Source organism: Heloderma suspectum, chromosome 4, assembly GCF_057233095.1.
Source record: "Heloderma suspectum isolate Gila_16-S chromosome 4, 16-S_ref, whole genome shotgun sequence".
NCBI classification, from domain to species: Eukaryota; Metazoa; Chordata; class Lepidosauria; order Squamata; family Helodermatidae; genus Heloderma; species Heloderma suspectum.
Window position 1 is genome coordinate 174,491,086 of NC_139461.1, and position 18,465 is coordinate 174,509,550.

At 44.0% G+C, this 18,465-nt stretch overlaps 2 protein-coding genes across 15 annotated transcripts in view; one reads left to right on the plus strand and one right to left on the minus strand.

Annotated features, from left to right (window-relative positions):
* RGL1 (ral guanine nucleotide dissociation stimulator like 1) overlaps nt 1–8,618 on the plus strand; it is a 187,979-nt gene extending 179,361 nt beyond the window's left edge. For all 14 annotated transcript variants that reach the window (XM_084851354.1, XM_084851346.1, XM_084851351.1 and 11 more), the window contains 3 exons: nt 1,082–1,336; nt 3,644–3,758; nt 5,759–8,618. In XM_084851354.1, the coding sequence (XP_084707480.1) occupies nt 1,082–1,336; nt 3,644–3,758; nt 5,759–5,946 (558 nt within the window). In that variant the 3' untranslated portion in view covers nt 5,947–8,618. The remainder of the gene's footprint in view (nt 1–1,081; nt 1,337–3,643; nt 3,759–5,758) is intronic.
* Nucleotides 7,116–18,465, minus strand: part of COLGALT2 (collagen beta(1-O)galactosyltransferase 2) — a 76,614-nt gene continuing 65,264 nt past the window's right edge. The window contains exons 12-13 of the mRNA XM_084851358.1: nt 16,493–16,699; nt 7,116–14,860 (exon numbers count right to left, since the gene is read on the minus strand). Of these exons, the coding sequence (XP_084707484.1) occupies nt 14,584–14,860; nt 16,493–16,699 (484 nt within the window). The 3' untranslated portion in view covers nt 7,116–14,583. The remainder of the gene's footprint in view (nt 14,861–16,492; nt 16,700–18,465) is intronic.

Here is an 18,465-nt window from a genome sequence, read left to right on the forward strand (position 1 = left end):
GTCTGTCTGTCTATCTGTAACTGAATAAAATCTCAATTATGATGACTGTCTTAGGGCGCTTCCAGATAAAGGGCTCCTCGTGCTACCAAATAGTCCTAGCACTGCCAATCAGAAGGCCCTGTGCAGCAATTCTGTCCTTTTTCCTTACCGGATTTTCTACAGCAAGAAAAAAATGGAAGAAGTGGTAGGAAAACATAGGAGGGTTATGAGTGGCAGACATCAGCATCTGGGGGCCCTGCAATTCTGTGAATGAGGCAAGACAACTGCAGAATAAAAGCCTCATCTGACACTGACCTTCTGTTCCAATAAGTACTAGAGAAATAATGACCCACAAAATGGAATTGGTTGCCAGGAAAGGGTTTTCACAGAGTGTAGTGAATTACCAAAGTCTTGCTGAAAGGAGGAGTAAAATTTCTCAAAACAAATAATAAAAAAAGTCTCTCCTTAGAGTAGCCTTTCCCAACCTGGTGCCCTCCAGATGTTTTTGACCACAACGTCTTGCATTCCCAGCCATAGTCTCAAAACATCTGGAGGACACCAGGTTGGGGAAGGCTGCTTTAGAGGATGGAAAGAAAAAAACCCCAAACAAACCTAGAATGATTGTGGAAAACCATTGAAATAGAACTACTTGCCATATTTGTGCCTTTCACTAAAATAAGGTACGTAAAATGGCACATGCAGTATGTTATGGGGCCACAATAAGATTGCGCCCCAAAATCACCTATTTTCTGTATTTCATGCTCTGGAACCAGCCCAATCTCATGCTGTGTTCAGATGCTACTCCTGCCATGAACCTCTAAGTGTGGCAAGATCAGGAACAGATCTCAGGCACTCGCACCGCCCCCTTTCACCACACGCTCAAGGCAATGACTGCACAGGGAGATCCTGCTTTCCAGAAAATGTAGAATTTGCAGTGACAGTCATTACTCGGTGGGGCAAGTGAGATGGCAAATGCACGAATCTGAGACCTGTCTCTTCATTTTCCCCCAGCCTTCAACAGGTAGCAGTCTTTGAACAGGCCCTGAGTATCAGACTTCAGTAAAATGAACGTTCTGATCTTCATTTGCGTTTCATCCCTTAGCTCTCAGAGTCCTCCTCTTCTTGTTCCTCCATCCACTCCATGGACACATCTTCATCGGGGGTGTCATCCTTCACCAATGCTCTCTCGTCTCCTCCTTCGTTGGCCAGCAATCCCAGAATCCATAAACGCTCCATCTCCGTCACCTCTATTACCTCAACGGTCCCACCACCTTTTCACAACCAACGGAATGAAGACACCTGCATCATCCGTATCAGTGTAGAAGACAATAATGGCAACATGTACAAGAGCATTATGGTATGTCATTAGAATTGGGGTGGCTTATTTCCAGGTGGCCATTTATACCACTGGGGCATTTTGGGGAAAGGCTGTATATAGCTCAGTCATAGAGCCCGTGCATTGAATGCAAGCGGTCCCAGGTTCGATCCCCAGTATCTTCAGCTGGGGCTGGGAAAAACTCCTGTCCAGAACTCTGGAATGCCGCTGCCAGTCAGTGTTGACAGTACGGAGCTAGATGAACCGATGGTCTGAGTCAGCATAAGGCAGCTTCCTATGTTCTTACATTCTGTGCTCAATGTGCATTTATTTTGCATAAATTTGTTCCACTTCCCTTTCAAAAACAAAGTGTCTTAGGGCATCTTGACATGGATATTTCCTGTACTCTTTGTTCAGTACTTTAGCATAAATTGCAGGCAGCATTATCTAAAAGGAAAAAGGACCATGTTTTACATAAGAATGGCCAGAACAGCCCATGCTCCATCTAGGCCAGTGTTATGTTTGCAACAGCAGCCAACCAGTTGCCTTTAGAAGCTTGAAAGCAAAGCATGGAAGGAATCATTAAATCGAACCCTTGTGTCCAGAGGCCAGACTTTGGGGACTAGCAACAGGGCATGGTTAACAGACCTTATCCTCCATGAATTTGTCTAACCCTTTTTTTAAAGCCTTCTAAGCTAGTGGTCATCAGTGCATCACGTGGCAGAGAATTCCAAAAGTTAAAGTAGTCTTCTGTACTGATGCTTTTTCTCTTGGCATTCTGGAATCCACTGCAATGACCAACCTTTTGTACCACCTCTTTGCAGGATGGACTACACCAGCTGTACAGATCACCATGGGGGGAATCTGTGCAGGCTTTCAAAGGGTGCCATATGGCTTGCAGAGAAAACTTACCCTGAATTAGCAGAAGGAGATGGGGGAGAGAAGGGACCCCATGTGGATATACAGTTGCACTGAGACATCTGATCTGCCTTTAATTCAAGCAAGGTTTCGACAATTATGAGAATTATTAAAGTTGTATCAACAGCATACAGTAGATGTCGGAATCTCTCCTTTTGTGCACTTTGCCTATGTTGTGAAAAAAAAATCCCAGGGAAAGAACAGGCCTCTTAAAATGACAGTTAAACATTTTGACTGAGGTTTTGGCTTAAATACAAGTGAAGTTATTTGCACCAGGGTGTAAGAACACCATAGCACTGCAACTGTACCCCCTTGGCTGGTGCTATTTCTAGCTGATCTTACAAAACATACTTCTCTGCTGGTGGCTGCAGAACCCAGCCACTCCAAGATGGATGAAATTAAAAAAAACAGAAGGTCTCTCTTCGATGGGCAGAGACTGCTTTTTTATTTTATTTCAGTACACACCCCATTTCTTTCCTTCAAGCTGCTTGAACAAACATTTGAGATATATATTTTGAGAAGCTGAACAAATGAACAGTTTGCAGTTTATAGAAACGCTAGTTTAAAAAGAGGGGACCCCACAGTGGCTACAAAGGAAGGCAAGCCTTCTGGGTACCTATGGACACTTACCAGTGGACAAAGCCTGTGTCTGCCAAACATGTGTCACTTCACTATAGTAGTACATAACCAAGCCTAAGAGTTGGAGCTTTCTGTTTAACTGATTCCTCCAGGACAGCAGTTAGAAGTTTGTATAGCCCAGACCTTAGATGCTGTGTTTTTTCTGGATTAAAATTAGAGGCACACTTGGATATATATTTTCTCAATCAGCTCGCAGAGGAAGGGTCAGGCAACTTCCTTGCAACCGTCAGATAGCCCACTTCTAATTGTCTTCCAGAATCTGGCCCTTCCCTTTGCTCAGTCACTCAGGACTCAGGGGTGGGATTGTGCTTTCTAGACAACGTTGTTGCCCCTGGGTAATCTTGATGCTTCTTTGCGCCTTTCCATGGGATGCTATCAGTACCCATACAGTGGCAGAGATGGGGAAGTGGTACTGTATAGAGCCTCTAATGACTCCAACAAGGTGGCTTAGTCTTTCAGTGCATATTTCAGCACCTTTCATGTCACCCTGTTTTATCATCATTTGTATATATTCACAGCGAGGTCGACATCGCACCCTTCCATAAATGCTGGCTCAAGAGGAATACACCTTTTGTTTTAGGTTTGTCTAAAGTGGAATGTTGGCTGTCTTTCTCAGTCAAGTGTTTTCATAGAATTCTGTCTGAAGGCTAAGCCATAGCAGATATTTCATTCCAAGCAGAGACAGCTGTTTTAGTACCCTGTGCGCTGACAGTAGGTAACAAATAATTAAAAGCCTGCTTGGAATTCAAGCTCAGAGAATAAGGAGGTCTCCGTGCAAAATTATCTTTCCAGTTGACCAGCCAAGACAAGACTCCAGCTGTCATCCAAAGGGCGATGTTGAAACACAACTTGGAGTCTGACCCAGGAGAGAATTATGAGCTTGTGCAGGTCATCTCTGAGGACAAAGGTAAGACAAACAGGGCCCCTGTGTGCTGCTCCGAAAACCTGCCATGATTCTGAAGGGGAGTCCAGCTAGGCGCAGCCTCCTTTTGTTTTAATAGGTTCTGTCCAACTGTACATTCAGATTCTGAAGGTCCATATGTTCCAACGTTCAGTGGGGCAAAAGAAATAGAAGGGATGAGGAGCGTAACAATATTATTCTTTGAAAAGGAATGATGCAGGACATGAGGGTGATGCGCATTGGAATGCGTCAGCAATGCAAGTTTGTAGAAACCTAGAAATGACTTAAAATGATGCCCCATGTTGACTCTGCCAAAGGCTTCTAGCCTTGGTGGAATGAATGTTCCTCTTTACTGTGCATGGAAAGGCTTAGGGCTAAACTTGACGCTATGTTAAATGTGTACCATCTCAGTGAGCCTAACATTTCTTTCTAGTCTTCTATAAGCACACGGGATGCAATCCAGATTGGGACCACCACACACAAAATGGTAGTGGGGTTATGGCTTCCCACTGAGCCACTTTCCTGATCCACTTTCCCTCGCAGGGGGCTAAAAAAAAGGAAGAAAAATCTCCATTGGCGCCAGTGGAGTTTTGTTTTGTTTTTTAATTTAGGGAGGGAAAGCGACTGGATGGGAAGGTATACCCCCCCCATCATGCATGGTGGTCATGATCTGGATCAGGCCCCTTCACGGTTACCCAAGAGTAAAAAATATGTTAGGCTCACTGAGACGTAGCACTAGCTTAGCTCTTGCTCAAGGTCTCTTATCAAGTCTAGAGAAGAGCTCCAGAACAGATTTAGCAATATAAAAGATGCTTTTTAGGATTGTGTCACGACCTATGAAACGGAAGCCAGGTAGAGATGATGCAGATGAGGACAGGCTGAGTGTTGAGCTGCATGCTGCATCCTTCACCTCAGATGGAGGCACTGCTTTGACTCTGGAGGATTGTGGTGCTCCCTGAGGGAGCCTGCCCCACCCTGGCACTCTCCAGGTGAGCTGGAATACAGCACTCAGCAGCCATGCTTGTTGGGGGCGATGGCAGTTGTAGTGCAGCACATCTGGAGGGCGCCAGGCTGGGGAAGGCGGCTGCTCTAGAGACAGGCAGAGAAGGCTGCCATGGGAGCAGAGGCAAGCAGGAGCCACGCCCCCCCCCCCGATTCAATCCCTTGTGTCTCATGGTCTCCCTCCTTTAGCAATTAGTTGCCCCTTGTGGTTGAGAGCAGGAGGAGCAGGGCAATTCTGTAACCGGTGGCCTGGCTCTGTATTCCCAATGGCTCTGTTAAGTTCTGCAAGACAAAAGAGATGGGTTGCCAAGGCCCAGAGTGCCAGCAGCAGGGCAGGAGTCACCAGGGGAAGACCGAAGGTCAAGCCTACAAGTGATGCAGGAGGATCGAAGCATGGGGAAGAGGACAAATTGGAGTGGGGCCACAATGGTTTAAGCTTTCCACACACTTGTGGTTTGCCCAGTCAAAATCTCTCTCAGGGCTTTTCTGCATGATGCATTTATTGTGTGCTTATCATTCCCTGCTCACGGTTGTTTATGGATTCTTTAGATGACATTGTGACCCTCAAGTTTCGCTTCTGTGTCTAACCAGCACGTTCGGCAAGTTTTTTTAGAGCAGGGAAAATGCAGCATTTAGTCTAAAGTGAAAGAAGGTGCGATTTCCTCTTGTGTATTTGTGCTATTCTGCTATACCACAGTGCCACCTAGAGGTTAAGTAGTGGAAAAGCAGGTAAGGAAATGCTCCTCGTGTAGTGCTAACAGAAAGTAGATACAGCGGATTAACTCCTGTAGAAAAGCTCTCTTTCACTCACCCCCACTCTCTGGACTATTTTCCTGGTTAGATTAATTTCCCTCCACTATGAGCCCAGTTCATATGAAGCCTGTGCTAAGAGCATCAGCATCAGCAATAGCCCCCATTAACATTTCTTTCGGTTTGCACTTGTAATAAGAAAGAGGAGGGTCAGGTCCCCATTTCTCATCCCTCGTTGCTTCCTGTCTTTGCAGAACTGGTCATCCCAGACAGCGCCAATGTCTTTTATGCCATGAATAGCCAGGTGAGCTTCGACTTCATCCTGCGGAAGAAGAACTCCCTTGATGGGCAGGTGAAACTGAGGAGCCGCTCTAGCCTGACTCTCCCCAGGACCAGCAAGAGGGGGTGCTGGAGCAACAGAAACAGCAAGATCACACTTTGAGAGTGGATATGCCAGCACAAAAGAGACAGGGTTGAAAGACAGCTCCTGCCGCCATCCAGTGTTACAAAGTCTTTGGAAATGAATGTGTCAGTATTCAGCTTTGGGAATGCGAAGCGAACGTTGTCTTTAAATAGACAAACATTTAGATACAGGCAGCAGACAAAGTGGACCTGAATGGAAAAGCAGCCTTCAGGCACCCTTTTTTTTTTTTGCACAGTGTCCAAAAATACAAGGCCACTTTCTACCAGGAAGGAAAAGAACAATGCACCTAAATGTACAACCTCCCCACTGACTCTTCAGCTACTCTCTCAATCCTGTGTTGTGCCAGTATTAATTTGGGGTACCTTCCATTTATTTTCTTATAAATGGAAGAAACGATTGCTCTTTAGTTCCATCCGAATTTCCAAGAGGGAGAGAAGCGTCAGACTGACCATTGGCTAAATGATAACACTGATAGGAGGATGGTGAAGATGGGCTGATGGGCTGTTCCCTCCCTGCCAGACTGCTACTTTGGGAGAAGTAGCAGAGCTGCTGAAAGCAAGGAGGATGAGCATTCTCCTAGAATCCCCCCAGTCTTTGGAGCCACCGCAAGCAGTCCAGCTTCATGTCATTTCTGTTTTCCAGTCCCATGATCCAAGTTGGAAAAATGCATTCCCTCGTCCAGAACATTAAGCAAAAGTGATCCAGCTGAATGCTCTTGTTCATGCACGACAGCACAAATGCACACTACTGCTCTCAATGCCACTACACGCGCACGCGCACACACACACACACACACACACCATATATATATATATAGAGAGAGAGAGAGAGGGGGGCAAAGTATATTTCATCAAAGTATATTTCTTTGGAGTACTCCTTTCTAGGTGCGGACCTATTTACCTGTATTCAGCCATATTGGCATTATAGCAAACAATATTTTACCTGTTTTATAGTCAGTCTAAGGAACAAAAAACAAAAACCCATGCTTAGTAGCTTGAATCAGAGAATTTCAGAGACCTTATGGGATTTCTTACAGTTAAAAACCTGCAGAATTTCCCTTTTCCTAGAATTCATCCACTCACTGAATAATTTCCTGAGATGGTACATCCTTAGGGGAATAAAGAATTTAGCCTCCTCTAGAGCTCTGCCCCAGCAGACTGGGGGAACTGGGGGGTGGGGGTCACACATTCAGTGACAAAATGATCCCCTGAGAGCATGTGCTACAGTGGTGCACAATCACAGGAAAGGTTGAAATTAAAGCCATAATGGCGACATTGGATTGTAAACAGCCCAGTGGCAGCTGGCAAGCTAGTAAGACGAGGCTGCTGAAACTGAGGGCAGGGCATGCCCTTACCAGTAGGTGCCCCTGCCTCTGTTTACTGCCCTTTATCCTGCTGCTATGGGCATGGGGCTGCCTTCCCCCTTGGTCACCACTGGGCAGCAGTAGCCTCTTCCTCCGACCCCCCCCCCCAACCCCGACTGCTACTGTAATAGCCTTGTCCCCCCCACACAATGCCTCTCATTAAACAGAACTGCAACTATTCAAGCAATTACCCATATCAATAGGATTTGCTTCCTTGTAAGAATGCTTACAGTTGCAGCCTTAGTTACACACAGGAGGAGTTTTGCTTCATTTCTAGCACTAGAACTGTGGCCTGGTTCCAAAGAGCTACTTAAGCTCATGCAAAGTACCCAATTTTCCATTTCACATCTGGGTTGCTGTGCAGTAGGGGAGTGGGGGGCGTTGCTGTTGAGGAGGGGAAAAAAGTCTGAAGCTGGGCTCATTGCAGTGCTTTTGCAATTCTTTGGATCCTGGCCTATATCTTAAGCCATGCCTGCCGCAAGATCATAGTCAGAGCTGTGTGTAAACTGCAAGTCCACGGACCCACAGAAAAAATGTGGAACATGATAGGGTGCAGACTTCAGCATCCTAAACATCTCAGTATTCATTTAATAATCAAAAAGCAAGTTTCTGACCCTTATGGTTGCAAAGGTGCATGTATGTGTTATGCCTAGCGATATCTCAAAGGCAGAGGGGATGGCTGAAAGTTCTAGCAAAAGCAGATTTAGTGCAATCCTATCCACGTCTACTCAGAAGTAAGGCCCATTGAGTTCCATGGGGCTTCCTTCTAGGAAAGTGTGCATAGGATTGCAGCTGAAGCAGAGTAAGTTCTGTAAATAAGAGAAAGTATGACTATTTGCTTAATATGGGTCACAAAATTCAGCCTTATTTTTGTAGAATTTGGGTCACTCTGCCACAGAACTTTATTTAATTTAAGCAGTGTATACACAGCCCTGACAATAAGTTACCAGGAAGTGTTTTGTAAAAATCTGGTCTTCTCAGATGATGATGTACTTTGCACTATGTAAAACGCCTTTCTCTTTCAAATGCACTCTATTCTGGACCATGCTTAACTCCCCATAATGTTATTGCCTAGAGGAGATAAAGGATTATTCAAAACTGAGCCTTAAAAGTATGCAGAGTTGGAATGGATTTTCAGACAACCAAGATCCATTCTCTTGGTTTTCTGGTGAAAGACGAGCAATGCACGACCAGTGTGTGTGTGAGCGTGTGTAAGTATGTGCACATACTCATGCTTTGTACATATCTGTAGAATCAGCTAGATTTTTATATTGTTAAGCTTGTGATGATAAGTGTCTTTCTAAACAAAGACAAGAATTATTAACAATTGCTGTGTAAAAAACAGAGTCTCATTTAAGCGCTGAGCAATGCCCTTTCCAACAAGCAGATAGTTTAACGTGTTCATCACTAGATCTTTATCAGCAGCCTCTCCTTGTAAATATTCAACGTTCACCACAATCCCACCATCCAATTTTTGAAAGTGGGATTTCAGCTTTGAATATGACATGATATCAAAGTTCAAACGTTTTAGAATGACTGGAGCTCTTGATTTGATTCTGTCTAATAAGGGGCCAGATACTAAATGGCAGTGCAGATCAGCATCCCAGTATTGCCACGGTTTTGACAATGCTGTCCAAAGAGACCTTGGGGATGTGTGCAGTGGCGGATCTACCACCACTTCCAAAGCCCTGCTGGCACATGGTGGCTAGGACAGGTGTGTATCAGGGAGCAGACTCACCTTCTTTCCTGCTGTTGGGTTCCCCCACACACACATACCTAATTTCTGTCCGTTGCGTCCTGTTCAGGGTTGGGGGATAGTTTTGCCAGCTCCAGGCTGGTGTAGAGGGTGGGCCTAATCCGTGTGCCCCTTACAGGATGAAGGGAGGCACCCTCCTTCCCTACTCTCGGCATGGCCATTTCAGTGCCTTCTACAGTCTACTGCTGGCAGTAGATTTGTACCTGTGGAGCTTTCCGTGTGTGTACCTGGGGCTTCCGGGGCAGACACCCCTGCCTGCGAGCTCCTCTCTGCCAGCGGAGTGGGAATTAGCAGGCCTTGGAGAGTGCTAGGATTGCTCAGTCCATATTAAAATCTTATCAGTATTAAGTCACAGCATCACATACTGTAATCAGGTATCATTATATATCCAAATACAGATGTCAAATATTCAGTTGTATCTGGTAAATATTAGACATCAAATTCATAGTGCAAGAGTGTTGAAAACAAATTAGTTTAGTTTATTTTCTCTTTTTACAGTATTTGTATACTGCTCCACATCCAAAGATCTCGGAGTGGTGAGCAGCAGACAGGGTAAAGAATAAAAACACCATGATAAAGAAATTAAAAACAATTTAAAAAGAAACAGTTCTGATAAAACCAAATTTAATAAACTGAGGAAGGCTTCCTGAAATGTTTTCAGAAGGCATTGAAAGCAGCACAATGTTGCTTCCTGAAATGACCAAGTTTTCAGGAGGCACTGAAAGCAACAACAACGTTGGTGCCTGCCTGACCTCCAAAGGCAGGGAATTCCATAGGTAGGGGGCCACCACAGTGAAGGCTCTTTTCCTGGTGGACTCCAATTAGGCCAGGGGCCCATTTATAATGCCAATGAAATCAGCATATTAGACATGAATTAGCCAAGCCTAAACCCCAGCTCAGAGTTAGCTGTGCTTAAGTCCTATTGATTTGGCAATCAAGAGCCACACAAGATAGTACCCTAAACCAGCTTTCTCCCAGTGTGGTATCCCCAGATGTGTTGGACTCCAATGCCCATCAGCCCCAGCCAGCATGATCAATGGTGAGTGATGATGGGAGTTGTAGTCCAAAACATCCAGAGGGTTCCAGGCTGAGGAAGGCTGCCCTGAATACATGGGTGTTGCCAAAACTGACAGTTGTCTGTCTAGTTTTCTTCTCCAATATAGCCTCTAGCAGAAATAATCTGGTGGTGTTGCTGTCATGGCATTTCCCTGGTGGCAATGGCAGCCAGTGATATGCAGGGGAAACACATATCAATGTGATCACACAAATGTGTGATGATAATAAATGCCACAGCACATATTATGCTAGATGTTGCAGAGAGCAGGTAGGGGTGAACTAGACACATCAAAGTTTACTCCAATTATCGACTGGATTGAGTGTGTACAGTTGGACCTGGAACAAGCTGTCCTCTTGCAGTTGCCATATATTAGGCAGCCTAAAATAAACTGTATGACTCTTTAAAAAAAACCTGTCTCAAGCTGTCCTTCAGAGTTTTCGAATAATATTTGCTAGCATAGCATACTATAGATAGAATCCAGCTAAGGTCCTACTTAGAGTAGACCCATTGAAATGAATGGGACTTAAGTTAGTCATGATGAATGGAATCCCATTCATTTCAATGGGTCTACTCTAAGCAGGACTTTAGTTGGATTTTACCCAATGTATTAAAGTTCACAACAATCCCCCAAAGGCTGGTCAATTAATAATGAAATGTGCTCAAAAGAACATCAAGCTCTCAAAAATATCGCTAAATGCAAACAACCAGCTATTTTTATATACTGCATGACATTTCACTCACATCCCGCCCCCTCCCTGAAGCTGGCTAGGAAAATCTCTACATCTCATTAATTGAGTGAAAACACATTGTGCTAAGAAATATCCGTTGTTAAGGAAAACAGAACTGTTTTCTTTAAAGAACTTGACTACTGAAGATATTACAGAGGGTATGGGCTACCATGTTCTTAGCATCCCCATTTTATTTTTACCCTTCCAAAAGCCTCTGCTGCATTTACAAGAACCATGGACCATATCAGAAAGCTGTATTTGACAACCACTCCCATTCCCCTACTGTTGTGATGAATGGAATGGGGTGAGAAAAAGAAAGCCACAGCATAAATCAAGTACAACTGAGAGTATGTTTTGCCCAGAAAGAAGTTCACGACTCCCCAAAGATGTACCAGGAAATACAAAACCTCCCCCTACCCCCTTACTGTGGTGCAATTCTGCCTAGCTAGCCCTAATATACTGTGGGCCTTCCTGTTCTCTCTGAGGTCATTATCTGCCCTATTTCAGACATGGTTTACATTTCTATACGATGTAGCAAAAATGCCAGCCTGCAAAACACTGCAGAACATCAAGTGCCATAACTATAGCCAAGCTATAGCAGCTAAATGTGATGAAATGTAGTATCAGAACTATTCGAGGCATTCCCGTACAATGCTGAAAATTTAGCAGCTGAATCTGCTAAAGGATTACTCAAAACTTTACATGAAATAACAGTGGTCCCATGGGGGTGCGACAGTACTCTCTTAGCTCACATCTGTATTATTTCTGCCCCTCACCATTAAGATGGCCCACTGCTGGCTACTTGTTTGAGCTTCCCAAAAACTCTGAAGCCAATCCTGGCTAACATCCTTTTGGATGTTAACAAATCGGGACAGATTCAGGATAACCTTCAAATCAACAATTCTTTAACAGCTTCTGAAATGGTTTTAAATACTGGTGTCCTCCAGTGGGTTTCAAACTGTGTTCCAGGGAATCAGTAATGGCAGACAAGCTTTCCTGAAAGGCAGCTACAATGTGTAGCCACGGGGGTGTTCAGTGTATTCTACGTCATACTCTCAGTTCACATGTATGGGAATTTCAGTTCAGTTCAAAAAACAGCAGAACATACCTGCTCAAAACCCCCAAACAGAGTTGCATTTTTTGAGCAAAGATTGCACATTCTCGAGCTTACGATTGCGTTCTAAAAATGTGTCCTTTAAAAAAAAAAGGCACACTTTAGAATGCACATTTTTTAAAAAGACACACTTTCACACTTTAATCAATGGGGGAAAGTGCGCTTTGGGGTACCTACTTTTAAAAAATGTGCATTTTTCCCCAGTTGAAAATGCATACTTTTCCCATTCGAAAAGAAAGTAATGATGCGTGTATTTGGGAATGAGAACAAGGTGAACTACGCTTTAAGGCGGAGAAGTTTGATGAGCTCGACCTCTGTTGGTTCTCCCATCCCTACTGACGTGCATCCATGGTGAGGTCCCACAGTCTCGGTCAGCATCCCACAGAAAGATATATAGGGCTTCCTTTGCAGATTAGTCAGTGTGGAAATGATCCTGTAAAAATAGAAAGCTTGGAAACTACAGATGCAAACAAACCTCAAAAGAAGCAAAGCAGTTTGACCTAATTTCTTACCTGCCCTCCACATCTAGGTATTTTCCCCTGGCTTCCCTGGCAAGATCCTGTCTCCTTCCGTGAGCCATCTCAGGACCAAAGGAGTTTTACCTGGTTTCTTTAATCCTTAGAAGTAGAGAGGAGAGCAAGAGGAACCAGTTTTGATCTTCCCAGACAGATGACTCCAGACCACACCACAACAAAGTCACAAATAAAAGACAGTGACAACAGCTGAGTTGATTTGCACCCATTGCTATATATTATCAGACCAGCTGATAAGCAGCAACATATCCCCTTTAGGAAAGAGCATAATATGATCCTACAGTTATTTCAGCTAAAAACAACAACTCCTGTGTATAGCATCTACAGCAGGTTAAACATACACAAATACTTGCTCTGTCCTTTTCTTGTGAAGTTTTGCTGCAGAAAGTATTTTTCCACCCAACCCTGAAGTTGACATCAGCTAACCCTAATTCTAGAAGTAAATGACCACTTGACTTTATGGTGCATTTATAAATATGTGGACTTAATGTACTGAGACTTACCCAGTAGGGAGCGTATTACAGCTCATCCCAAAATGGATAAGCTTGATCGTCATGTTAGGGTGAAAAACTAAGTGCCCTTCAGAGTAGCTCACAGATCATTTAAATCAAATTGACAAAATAAGATCAAACTTGATGCCACAAGATTTCTCTAGGAGACTTTAAAAAGGAGGCTATCAGCTCTGATCAAAAGCCTCATCCATTTTCTTTAAACAGAATGAATATATATTTTTAGAAACACTCACTTGGGATTGGAGATGAATTTGTTAAGAAGTGTCAAAAGATGTCTGTGCAACCTCCCCCCAACACACACATAAAGCAAGACATTGGAGTAGTAGTATGAGCTGTTTACATTCGCTGTTTTGTCTAAATGAACTGGGAGAAACATAAAGACTGGTTTCTGTTAAATGAGAGCTGAATCATGGGATGAACTGGCTGACAGGTGGACAAATATTCCAGTTTTTTTAAAAAAAGAAGGCATCTGTGTCCAAGCCTGGAAGGGGGGGGGGGAGAGAAATGCCATAAAGTGTGAAGGGAATAAATACCACAGGACCTTAACCAGAGCAAGGGTTGCTTCATTTATATACATTTATCTTGGATCTGGGAGACCTGGGTTAAAATTCCTGCTGAGTCACAACTGCAGCAGAAGACAGTTACACATGCCATCATGTCTGTCATTTGATGACTTCCTGCTGAATGTGTGACCAAACTCCATCAACAAGCAAGTTCTACCTCTGGGATTTAATCTGTAACAGCTCATTCACACATACAAACCGCTGCTGAAGATGGGTGATCTAGCCCAAAGCATCTCAACCATCAGTTCTCCATCTATAAAATGGGAATAATAGGGACTAGCCTTCATGAGGCTGTGAGGCGAGGGTGAAGAAGATTTAGGACTACAAAGGATTTTGCAAATTGGGAGTTGTTCTAGAAATTCTTAATAATAACTAGTCCCTGTACTTATGACCAAGAGGTGAGCCAAGATATTGGCATGATTAATGACTCCCATGATGGACAAAATAGAAATCCACTGAAGTCATTACTAGTTAGAGATGTGAAACAATTTTTGACAGTAACGCTTTGGAAGAAGCTCTCCTTCCCCTTACAACTTTTCTCAGAGAACACGGTTAACAAAACCCAAAGCCAGCAACAATTCCTGTAATGCAACAGCAGACCAATAATTAACACAGAAGGGCCTGTAGACCTTGCCTAACCCTGTATATATTAATCTTTATAAATACAGTAATTCTACACGAGGAACTGTAGAAAGACATCATTCAAGGAACCTTTGTCCTTTCTGAGTGTAAACTCACTACCCTGTAGAGTCCTCCAGCAGCTCAACAGAGATTTCTATGGTCCAAACCCATAAGTGGCCTACTGTCAATTTCTTAGAAGGCTGCCAGCCTGACGCAGTCAGGTTCAACAACTCCCCCTACAAAACAAGAGACACCTGTTTAGCTAAAGTCAGTCAGATGAAATTGACTGCGTTTGCCAATTAAGACAGCACATAAATATCTTTGGAAGATCCTAGGCCAAAGAAGATGGAGCATGAGGCAAGTCCTGCTGCTGCCGTTGTTTTCAGGGTCCCTTGGCCAAGTGAACAGTCACAGCTCATCCCTGGAAGACGATGCATCAAGGGAGGATTGAGGCGGCAGAGCATGCTTGTTCTGAGCATCTGTGTGGATCTGACCCTGCTGCCGTGATTTTCGAGACAGTGTTCTGTCCCAGTCAGTGGCCACAGTCTCATTGTCCCAGATTGTGGATGTCTCGGTATCACTGAGGTAACCTGGCTGCCCGGTGTAGTGGGTTGGATAAATCAACAGAGGCTCTGCAGAGAAAGCTTTCAAGTCTCTAGGTTCATAGTATTCCATGTACGTGGCACTAAAAAGAAGAGGAAACCAACATCAACATGGCCATAGACAGGAAAGGAATTATTTTAGCACTACAACTGAAAACCATGTGGATTTTTAAAAATATTGTTCAAATTTTATAACAACTAGGGCAAGCAAAGCGGGGTACATAAGAACATAAGAAGAGCCATGCTGGATCAGACCCAAGATCCATCTAGTCCAGCATTCTGTTCACACAGTGGCCAACTGGCTATCGACGGGCAACCCACAAGCAGGGCATGAGTGAAAGAGCACCCTCCCACCCATGTTCCCCAGCAACTGGTGTACATAGGCTCGCTGCCTCTGGCACTAGAAGTAGCACAGAGCCATCAGGACTAGTAGCCATTGATAGCCTTCTCCTCCAGGAATTTGTCTAACCCCCTTTTAAAGCCATCCAAGTTGGCAGCCATCACCACATCCTGTGGTAGTGAGTTCCATAGTCTGACTATGCGCTGTGTGAAGAAGTCCTTCCTTTTACCTGTCATGAATCTCCCACCAATCAACTTCATGGGATGACCCCACTGGGTTCTAGTATTTTGAGACAGGGAGAAAAATATCTCCCTATCCACATTCTCCACACCAGGGGTAAGGGATGGAATTGTTCTGCAGAACATTCCTCATTCATATATCACCTCTGCCGTGAACTCACAAGTTCTTTAGGCAAGGCGCAATCTCTCAGCCCTCTTCCACCCCAATTATGTGGGTATAATTATACTGACTTACTGTACAAAGCTGTTGTGAGAATTTATTTTATTTACTTTCTACAATTTATATGTCAACTTTCAACATAAAATGCCCCCAGGGTGGTTCACAAGATAAAAATTACATACAGAATCAATAATAAAAGCTGAGCAACAGGTAGAAGTAGCATCAAACAAACAAGCAAAAAACAAGGGTGGAGTTAAAAGACCTGGGGAAATTAAAGGGTCTTCACCTCATGCTGAAAACATAGAGTAGGCACCAGGCGAGCTCCCCTAGGGAGAGCATCCCACAAATTAGGGCACAACCCTGAGAAGACCCTTTCCCGTGTCGTCGCTCACCTCCCTTTAGCTTATCATTTTTAAAAAATAAGCAAACATTGTTAGTGTAAAGGATGTTGTCAAATTAAAAGGAATCAAAAGGATCATACCAAATATACCCCACTCTCATCTGCATAGAAACCCCATTGCTCTCCACACCTCATTTCTAAGTGCTGCCTTTAAAACTCTCCAGTGTGCCTTGACTAAAACTCCGTTGTGACATGTTCCCTCACCCTGCCACGATACTGGTGCCTTTTCCCCCTTTCTTCCCATTGGTCTCCTTGGTTCTCCCTTTTCCTCAAACAGCCCCCATTCCTTATCCACTAGGTCACTTCCAAAATAGTCGCAGCCGCCTCCTCAGAGAGGGCTCTTGAGCAGACAATCTAAGAAATACTAGCGAGAGATGGAGTGATGTTCAAGCTCTGGGTTGCTCCAGTTGGGCATTAAGAAGCAGCTTAAGATAAGATAAGATAAGATAAGATAAGATAAGATAAGATAAGATAAGAACATAAATGCAGCCACCTTGCTATGTCGCACGCAGCATGGTACAAACCTCACTTCCAGCCCAATGCAAGCTAAGAACATAACCAGGGGAAATAACTTACACCGGGTGCTTGTTGTACATGACCGGCAGGAATTCGTCTACAGGCAACATCTTGCCAAAAGGCTGAGCTCCGATCAGCTTCTGAGCGCCTTGCAAAGAGATTGCATAGCCCAGTGTCCAATAAGAGTAATCGGCTTCCACAAGGTTCATAATGTTAGGGACAGCCTTTTCAGGGCGCTCCACCTGCATCCGTTTCCGGCCAATGTATCTAGAAAGAAAAGACAGACAGTTGTGCAATGTCAATGACGCTCCATTCGTGTGTGTGTCACAGCGAATGGTCTGAAAACACCTAAGGCTGCAGCACCTGCTCGGTCTAAGCACATGAACCCCATCAGCGCCTGGCTGGGAGACCACTGGGAGCTCCATGCAAGTTACTCTGGGGTTACTTTCCAAAACCAAGAAGTAGATCCAAGAAACAAATAGCTGAGCACGCACAATTAATGCAAGTGCACGCAAAAGGTGTGCGTGCATGAGATTCTGCTTTAAACATTCCAAAGAAAACTCAAAACAAAGACAAGCTCCCTTTAAACAGGATCCAGGAGCTTGGCCTCACTAGCTAGCAAAGGCCAACATGGGGATCAGTCAGTAACTCCCAAACTGTGTGCCACAATAAACAAAGCTTCTTGTGAGCCCAACAGTCCTACCCAGAAGAGGCTGTCTGGTTCATCTCTGTATGGCTCAACTGCTCTGCCTCTTTCCAATCAACCTTCACCGGTGGCAAGTAATTGGGCACACTGTAGGGATGTTTGAGGATTTCCTTTGGTGCACATTTTAAGTGAGCAGACCTGATTCACACTTTCTGGACTGTTCGGTGGATCAGAATGCAGTTATCCTTCTGTTTTCGCACTTTTCCCCAAATTTGGCAATGCAGTTCTTGTCTCAAAAAAGTACCACGTGCATATAAAAATGTGTATTTTCAGTTAAAATCCACACAAAGATGTGTAATTTTGGATAAAATGCAGACACAAAAGTGTATTTTAAGGTAAAATGAACACAAAATTGCACGTTTAGTGGGAAAATGTTCAAAAATAATGCAAATTTGCCACAGAGGTGTAAAAACTGGAAAGCAGAATCACGCTCCCGGAAGCCTTCCAGAAGCATGACTACCTGGAATCAAGGTGTGCACTCCCCATGCGCCTTGTTTCCCTGCAAAATTGCTGTGATTTTTGCTGCCATTCTGGCAAATTTGTTGGCCACAGTGACAAATTAGGCAGGGTGGGGTGCAACTGCCAGTGAGTTTGGGGGGGAGAAGTTGCCCACCCATGATCTAATGTAAACTAGCTCAAAGCCAATGGTTTCAACCTCAAACATCTTTGCCTCTCCTCTCTGGTTTTGCTATGGAATCCTCATTTCTTCTCTGGGGAGTTTCTGTACCCATCAACCCCCAAAGCGTGCCAGATTCGCTTGAGTGCCAGATGCCAGAGAGAGAGACAGACAGACAGACAGAGTTTATCAAGATTGTTTTAAGCTATAGTGGTTTGTTATGCTGGAATCCTGAGCAACTGCAGATTTCTGGTGACCAGGACACATGGGGGAACCTGATACATCTTTAAAAGGAGTCACGATTTCCTTTTATTAAAATGCTTTCCATCAAGGCCTTAATCTCACCCTCCTCTCAATGCAATAGAATTCATTTACTACATTTTATAGTTGTTTTCATCGTTTGCACAGGAAAACCAATCAAGTTGGACAATGTTCCCAAGATGCATTGATCCTTTGCTGACTACATTCAGGCCAAACATAAACCATTTTCAGAGTACATGTTGGAGCCATCTCACTGAAACCTCCCCACCCCCATTTCATCCCCAAGCCTTCCATTTCTCCACTGGTCTCCTCTCATTTAGACTCCAAGATGAGAGCTGGGCTATTTTTATTTATTTATTTATTTATTTATTTATTTATTAAATTTATTAATTGCCCATCTGGCTGGTCACCCAGCCACTCTGGGCGATGTACAACGTATAATAAAACAGT